At 26.8% G+C, this 10000-nt stretch overlaps 1 protein-coding gene across 2 annotated transcripts in view; it reads left to right on the top strand.

Annotated features, from left to right (window-relative positions):
- LOC113808741 (uncharacterized) overlaps positions 1–10000 on the top strand; it is a 98795-nt gene that overhangs the window by 7265 nt on the left and 81530 nt on the right. For both annotated transcript variants that reach the window (XM_070136665.1, XM_070136666.1), the window contains exons 3-5: positions 888–1036; positions 8864–9032; positions 9283–9351. In XM_070136665.1, coding sequence (XP_069992766.1) covers positions 888–1036; positions 8864–9032; positions 9283–9351 — 387 coding nt within the window. The remainder of the gene's footprint in view (positions 1–887; positions 1037–8863; positions 9033–9282; positions 9352–10000) is intronic.

The raw sequence follows: 10000 nt of genomic DNA, 5'->3' as shown, positions 1-10000 counted from the left end.
TGAATGACTAATTGCCTTTTGCGACGCTATGCAGTATGTGCGAAGTTGTCCAGTCGTTCCTGGTCTGTGCTGTACTACGATCATTACTACGACTATGGCAACTTCTGCCTTTACCATTCTTGATAAACCTATTCTAAGATTGATTAAATGCGCCTTTTTTCCATCATGCTATTTACACGGTCGTTCAAGCAAACCGTCGACTACTGCCACCATCACCACCGCCACTACTTGTTCTTCTACTACTATTACCCTCCTTACTACTACTATTATTACTTGTACTACTACTGATCTTATGACATAACTACTACTGCTACTATTACCACTGCAACACGACCACTACACTTAACCCTCCTGCATCAACCATCACCCCCACTCCTACCTACCCCTCCCTACCACCACAACATCGCTATCACCCTTACCAACTACAACAACCCCCCCCCCCTTCACCACCAAACCTAAAGCACTCCATCTACCCTTAACCCTCCTACAACAACCATTACCACCACCCCATACCTACCCCTCTCCACCACCACAACACCTCTACCCACCCCCACCCTCACCATCACCAAACCTAAAGCACTTCATTTACCCTTAATCCTCCTACAACGATCATCACCCCCACCCCTCCCCACCGCAACACCCCTACCAACCTCCCCGTCAACACAACACCCCTACAACCCCCTCCAACCCCTACCAACCCCCCACCCCACCCCATCACCACCACCACCTTTACCACAACACCCCTCCAACCCCTACCAACCCCCACCCCACCCTACCCCATCACCACCACCACCATCACCACAACACCCCTCCAATCCCCCACCCCACCATCCCACCCCCACCACCACCAAACCTAAAACACCCCACCTCTCCATCCATGCCAAAAGGAACGGCGTTGTCCAGCGCGCAAGCAGCATGTACCGAGAGCGAGTTCACGTGCGTGTCCGACCAAGAGTGCATCAGCCTGGACTGGGTGTGTGACGACTTCCCCGACTGCAACGACAGAAGCGACGAGGAACCCGAGATTGACTGCTCGGTGAGTACTCCCCTGGCCGTATGTGTGGTTTGTTGTTGTTGTTACCAATGATTTAAATGATTATTTTTATCATTATTATTAGCGTTATTATTATTATTATTATTATTATTATTATTATTGATATCATTATTATTAGCGTTGTTATTAGCCGCGGCCTTCACGTACGAACGAATGGTCGTTGATATTATTGGTTAATATCGTCGCTGCTTTTTTATTGTTATCATTATTATTATCTTATTATTGGTTATTATTGTTATCATTAGCATTATCTTATTATTTGTTGTTATTGTTATTATCATTATCTTATTATTGGTCATTATTGTTATCATTATTATTATCTTGTTGGTCATTATTGTTATGATTATTATTATCTTGTTGGTCATTATTGTTATGATTATTAATATCTTATTATTGGTGTTATTGTTATTATCATTATCATCATTTTCTTATTATTGGTTATTATTGTTGTTATTATTATTGTCTTACTATTGTTTATTATTATTATTATTATTATTATTATTATTATTATTATCTTATTATTGATTGTTATTGTGATTATTATCTTATTATTGGTTATCATTGTTATTATTATTATCATCTTATTGGTTATTATTGTTATTATTATTATTGATATTGGTTATTGTTGTTGATACGTCCTTTAATTTTCTTTATTTCTTATCTTATTTTATTTCATTCTTTTATTTTTCTTTTTTTCCTTGTCGTAATGAGGATTATGATGACGATGGTGAAGATACTAATAATATTGTTACTTTTACTACTGGTGCCAATAATGGTAACAAGGATGGTAGTAATAAGGGTGATAATGATGAGAATAATGATAATTAAAATAGTGATAATATTGTCATTATTATTATCATTATTGTTATTATCATCAATGTTATTATTACTATTTTTACCATTATTATTATCATTATTATTGTTATTTTCATTATCATTATCATTGTTATTATCATTAGTATTATTATCATTATCATTATCATTATCATCATTATTATTAGTAGTAGTAGTATCATTAGTATCATTATTGTTATTATTATTATTATTATCATTATCATTATTATTATCATCATTATTATTGGTATCATTATTATCATTAATATCACTGTTGTTGTTGTTATTATTATTATTATTGTTATTATTATTATTATTATTGTTGTTGTTGTTATCATTATCATCGTTATTATTATCATCATTATTGTTCCTGTTATCAATGATGGTGACTATCATTGTTATCATTATCATCACTATTATTATTACAATTTTCATTATCATTATTACTATCATTAGCATCGTTATTATAGGCCTACCCTTAATATTATCATAGCTAATGTCATTATCATTATTATGATTGTAATAGTAGTACTGATGATGATAATAATAATGATAATAAGGATGATAATCATTATTGTTATTATTATCAATATCACTATGATTAATGTTATTATCATTATTGATATTATTATAATAATGATATTCATTATCATTATTATTATCAGTATCATTATTAATCTATTACTGATATCATTGTCCTTTTATCATTATCATTCTTATAGTTATTATTATTATTATTATTATCATTATCATCATTATTATCATTTTCATCATCATCATGATTATCATTACTATTATCAATATCATCGTCACTATCACCATAAGGATTATATCACTATTATCATTATCTCTATTCATAAACAGCCGGTTTGTAAGAATTGTGCGAGGCCCGACCCAAAGAATATTCGTATACTTGCCATGCATAAATAAGGAAATAAATGCATATTTATCAGTCTAGACATGCATATCAACCCGTTAAATAGATGGTTAATTGAATATCTATCAGATATATAGACAGATATGCCTTTATTTCTGCATCTGTATTTAAGAAAATTCATTGGGTCGGGCCTAGCATGATTTTAATAAACCGGCTAATAATTACTATTAGTAGTAGTAGTAGGCCTAGTAGGTCTCACTAGTAGAAGTACTGTTATCATTATTGTTATTATTACTATCATTATCATTATATTGATTATTATTGTTACTGTTGTTGTTATTATCATTATCATTAGTAGTAGTAGCAGTAGTAGTAGTAGTACCATTATTATTATCATTATTACCATTATCATTATTATTATTATTACTTTTATTACTATTATTGTCAGTGTTAAGATTATTTTTGTTATTATTATTGTTCTTGTTAGTATCATTACCATTTTTATCATTACCATCATTATCATTTCTGTTATTATTAATACTATTATTATTATTAATGTTATTATTATTATTATCATTATTATCATTATTACTATATTTACTATTATTACCATTATCATTATTATCATCATTATTATTATAATAAATTATTACATCAATGCTATTTTTGTTACTATTGTCTTTATGATAATTATCATGATTATCATTATTGTTATTATGATAATGATAATAACAATGATAATGATATCATGATTATTATCATAATGATAATGACAATCATGATAATATTAATGATAATAGTAATAATGATAATGATGTGGATGATATTAATAATAATAATAATAATAATAATGATAATAATAATAGTAATGATAATAAAAATAATATCATTATTATCATTATTATTGTTATTATCATTATTATCATAATGATGATGATGATTGTCATTACTTTTATTATTATCATTATCATTTTTTGCTTATTATTAATGTTATTATAATTTTTGTTATAATTATCATTATAATCATCATCATCATTGACATTATTATTATAATTATTATTATTGCTATCACCATCATCACCATCACCATCACCACCAACAGCATCAGCATCACCATCATTATCACCATCAGCATCACCATCGCCATCATCATCATTATTACTACTATCATTACCCCACCATCGTCATCATCCTTTTCTATCATTATTATTATCATCTTCATCACTCGTCAATTCTTTCATCATCACCGATATTATAGTTATTACTATTCTTATTGTCATCTTTATTATTATCATTATATCAATATTATCACCATTATTATCACTATTGCTATCATTATTGGCATTATTATCGTTACTATAATTACTATTACCATTATCGTCATTATCAATATCATTATTTTAATTGCCATAATTATCATGGTGATGATGACGATGATGATTAGCTTTATAATCATTATTATTACCATTATCTTTATCATTATTATTACTATTATTATTATTATTATTATTATTATCATTATTATCATTATTATTATCATTATCATTATTATTATTTTTGTAGTAGGAGGAGTAGTAGTAGTAGTGTATACTATCATTATTACAATTATTACCATTACCAATTATTACAATTGTTACTATCGTTATATTATAATAATAATAATGATAATAATAATAATAATAATAATAATTATTATTATTATTATTATTATTATTATTATTATTATCATTATTATCGTTATCATAATTTTGTTATTATTATTATTATTATCATTATTATCTTTATTGTTATTGTTAGTTATTATTACTACCATCATTGTTATTGCTGATATCATAATCATTATCATTATTATAATTATTATCATTATCAGTATTATCATTATCACTATCTTTATCATTATCATTAACATTGTGAATTATCATTATCACTCTTATTATTATTATTATTGCTATCATTATCATTATTTTGTTGTTATTATTATTATCATCATTATTATATAATTGTTGTTATTATATATAAATATTGCATATATCATTACCATCATGTTTTATTATCATTATCATTATCATTTTTATAATTATTTCTATTATCATTATCTTTATCATTATCACATAAATGATGGACTTTCATTATCAAGATTATTATTACAATTACAATTATCAGTATCATCATGGTTATTATTTCATTTTTATTAATATTACTATTATCATTATCATTATTATCGATACTATTATTATTACGATAATTATCTTTATTGTTGTTGTTATCACTATCAATATTACTATCTTTATTTTCTCTCATCAGTGTTACTATTATTATCATCGCTAGCATTACTGTAATTATTATCACCGTAATTATTATCATTATTACTATTATTGTTAGCTTCATTATTACTAATATCATCTTCTTTATTGTAATTATCACTGTTGTTATCATTATCATTGTTATAATTAATAATGTTTTATTACTGTTATTGCTACTATTATTATCATTATTATTATCATTATTATTATTATTATTATTATTATTATTGTTATTATTATTATTATTATCACTATAATTATTATCATTGTTATCATTATTATTATTATTATTATCATTGTTATTATTTTATTATCATTTTTATTATTGTTGTTGCTGTTGTTTTAATTATATATTTTTAGTTATTATCATGATTATCATTGGCATTACTATTATTATTATCATTGTTATTAATGTTGATATTATTGTTATTGTTATTATTGCTATTATTTTTATTATTATTATTATCATTATTAATATTATCATCATTATTATTATTATTATCATTATTATTATTATCATCAGTATCATAAACATTGTTGTTGTTGTCATTAATGTTATTATCATTATCATTATTATAATCACAATAATTATCATCATCTTTATCATCATTCATATTCATATTATTATCATTATTCATATTAGCCTTGTTATCATAGTTGATATCAATCATTATTATTATTATTATTATTATTATTATTATTATTATTATTATTATTATTATTATTATAATCATTATTACCATTATTATTATTATCATTATTATTATTTTCCTTATTGTTACAATAATAATAGTATTAATAATAATATTGATAATGAATATAATGATATTATGATTATTGTTATTATTATCATGATTATCATCATTCCTATCATGATTATCATCATTACTATTATAATTATCACTATTACTATTATTACCATCATGATCGTTATTATCTTTATTAGTATTGCTATCTTTCTATATTTTTTTTCATTGTTTATAGGTATAAATATTTCTGTTATTATCGGCATTATTCTTATTTTCATTAGTATGATTATCACTATCACCTCTGTTATGTTTTTATTATTATCGTTTTTTTATTATTATTATTCTTTTCATTATTGTTGTTATTATTATTATTATTGTTATTCTCATTATCATTTCAAATATTATTATAATTATTTTGATTTTGATTATCATCATTATTGTCTTTATTATTACTATAATTATAATCATTATCATCAATATCATATTTTTTTTACAATCATTATTATCATTGTTTCTATTCCTATTATTATTAGTGTATTGTCATCATTATAATCATTAGAAATCTTTTTATGATTATGATAAAAATGATGATTATTATTCTTACTCTTACTTTTGTTGCTGTTATTACTTTTATTATATATATTTTTTATTATCATCATCATTTTTACTATTATTGTTATTACTATTATTATTGACAATGTTATCATCAATTCAATTATTGTCACTATCATTATCATTATTATTACTATCATAACTGTTATCATTATTATGAGAATCCTTGATATTATCATTATTATTGTTTTTATCATTATTGCTCTTATTATCATTATTAATATTATATTTACTATCATCATTACCAATGTTATTATCATTATCATTATTAATATTATATTTACTATCATCATTACCAATATATTATCATTATTATTATTATTATCATTATTATTCGTAAAGGTATCGATACTATTATTGTTATTACGATCATTGTTTTTATTATTAACATTATCATCATGATTATTTTTTAAATAATTTCCATCGTTATCATTATTATTATTTAAAAGTTATTATAATTATTTTGTTGTTATTATTATAATCATCGTTAGCATTATAATCATTCTCCTTATTAATATTACTATAATCGTTGTTTTAGGTGTTATTACTATTTCTTTTATTGCTACTATTATTCATTATTTTTATTATCATTAGCATCATTGTTATCATACTCATCATTATCATTATTATTATCGTTATAATTGTTGGTATTATTGTTCTTGTTTTTATTATCTTATAGTAGTAATGATAATATCATTATCAATGTTGTCTTTATCATTGTTAGTTATTATTTTTTGGTTTATTTTCATTAACATTATCATCATCTTCATTATAATAATAATAATAACAGCAATGATAACAATAACTATAATACTAATACTATTTTAATAGTAATAATCATAATAACGATAATAATGGTGATAACACTAGTAGTAGTGATAATAAAGATGAGAATAATGAAAATTATAATGATAATTTATGAATATTTTTACCATTATTACTAGTTTTATTATCTTTATTGTCATCATTTGTATTGATTTTTTGTATAAAATGTCATTATCATGATTATCATCAAAATTATTATTATCATTATTATCATTGATATGTTTATTTTGTTAATGATATGATTATTATAGTTTTTTGTTGTTAACATATATTTTCGTTATTTTTATCATTAACATATATATTATTTTTATTATCATGATTATCATTATTGTTATTATTATAATTTCTGTCGCCCGTTTTATTATCGTTATTCACCCTATTTTTTATCGTTATTACCATTATTATCATTAATGTTATTATTATGGCTATTACCATTACTATAATCAGTATTATCTTTATTATATTCATTATTCTTATAATCATTAATAATATTGTTATCATTATTACTGCTATTATTGTTTTTATAATCATTAAAGTTATTTTTCTCCTTGTCATTAGAGAGAGAGAGAGAGAGAGAGAGAGAGAGAGAGAGAGAGAGAGAGAGAGAGAGAGAGAGAGAGAGAGAGAGAGAGAGACAGAGAGACGAATACTTTGTGCAACGGCGAAGCTAAAGGGAGTAAAAACAACACACGTAAACATAACTCCTTATATCCTCTAGCCGATTTCTCACTTGGAAATTATACGTTACAATTAAAGTATATTGTATAAAGAGATGTGTTGCAAGGTGTCTAAAGTCGCAACAGAGACAAGACAGAAGAACATGTTTTGCGGATTCAGGTGACCGCTGAAGTCAACATTTTTTCTCGCAATCTTGACACTTGCGGTGGGCCCTGTTTGTATATTTGTTTTTGGGTATAATGAAGAAAGCTTGTAGAATGAAATTAGTATATGTCATTAGCTAAAACATTCAAGTTCCATTCAGTTACCATCGTGAGCAAAGTTGACAACACATTTCGAATATGCTATAATCTCGAAATTTAAATGACTAACCGCCAACTGCGAGAGAACTGCCGCCATTCAAAAGAACAAAGGCAGTGGAGCTTTAACCGTCATTCAGACTGCTAAAGTGCCTTGACTGATAAACTGATTGGCTGGGTCGGTTTCTAGCTGAGCTGGTTTCTTCTGTTCACGCTGAAGTCAGGTTCAATGTTGGAGAAAGGAGGAAGGGGGTAGGTATTAAGACCTTTATGAAGAATGAATGTTGGATATGTAGAAAAAACGGTATGAATGAGAATGAATATGTTCAGAGCACAAGGAATGTATTTCTGAGGAAGATATGATCGAAACGCGTCAAATACATCTTCAAAAATGTTTCTACTTGTCACAGTAAAAACTGAATGTAGCAAATCTTAATGCGTCCAGAATACTGGTCTCTCTTGAGAAATGTAAATAGAATTTGCGAGTTAGACTTCTTTATATTTTCAAATGATGAATATATGACTTTTAGAGTACCTCGGACAAGAGGAGGGAAAATAAGGTCAAATTTCATCACACATACGCATAAAAGTCCCTCTCTATCCTACATGTCATCTGTTTTATCCATCGACAGACTTTTGATCCAGGGGCCGCTAGCAGTTCTGCCGGCAGCAGCAGCAGCAGCAGCAGCAGTAGCAGTGGCGGCAGTAGCTTCAACGCCAACACTGACGATGACGATGATGCTTCTAGCCCCGTCGAGGAAACTCCTGATGCTCCGGAAGCCTCCAGTGGGCTCTCCCAAGGTGAGGCGCCCGTGCCTGACTCAAAGCCGTATTCTGTTTTCCTTGGACACATTTTTGTTAGTCAGCGTAAATTTATTAATCTTATTACTCCTATCTTTATTAATATTTTCTGTTCTGTACTGAAAATGGAAAGGCTGGCTGATGGTCAATTACACTCACCCAGCAGCCTTTATATATTTGTGTAAGTCACTCCTAAATCCATTATAAACGGAATTCTAAATAGAGGTTTCACATTTTGCTCCAAAAACAGAAGACACGAGTGAAGAAGAAGAGGAACCCGAGATCCTTCCAGAGAAATGTTCTCTCAGCAAATGTCGAAGTGAGTATTTTGCGCCATGACAAGGTTATCCTGTAGTTTAACATCGTCATATTCTCATTATTATTACTATCATCATAATATTCTCATTATCATCATATTCTCACTATTATTACTACCATTATCACATTATTATTATTATTATTATTATTATTATTATTATTATTATTATTATTATTACTATTATTACCATTATCATCATCATCATAATATTTTCATTATCATCATATTCTCATTATCATTGCTGTCATTATCATCATATTCTCATTCTCATTATTATTATCATTATCACTATTATTATTGTTATCATTAATAAAAAAAATATTGCCGTGGATATTGTTCTGGCACCGGATCTTATAACAGTTTGGCTATTCGTCCGACATGCATGCTTGCTAACTATTTGCGCGCAAACACACTCGCGCATTAGCCTTGCATACAAACTTTGGCGCTGTTTTCGTGTTGTTCATTGTTCATTGGATAAGGGTCCATCATCGATTATGGATTCCTTCAAAGTTGGAACCGAATTTGCCAGTTTTGCTGATGTGAAGGACAGCTTGACCAAATTTCAAGAGAGCACTTTTGCACAGTTTTATGTCAAAGATTCAAGGACTGTTGCTGCAGCTTTGAAGCGTACACCGGATAAGAAAGTAAA

The sequence above is a fragment of the Penaeus vannamei genome, chromosome 22 (genome assembly GCF_042767895.1).
Source record: "Penaeus vannamei isolate JL-2024 chromosome 22, ASM4276789v1, whole genome shotgun sequence".
Lineage (NCBI taxonomy): Eukaryota > Metazoa > Arthropoda > Malacostraca > Decapoda > Penaeidae > Penaeus > Penaeus vannamei.
Note: the sequence above shows the minus strand (reverse complement) of the source record. Positions and strands in the feature narration are given on the sequence as shown.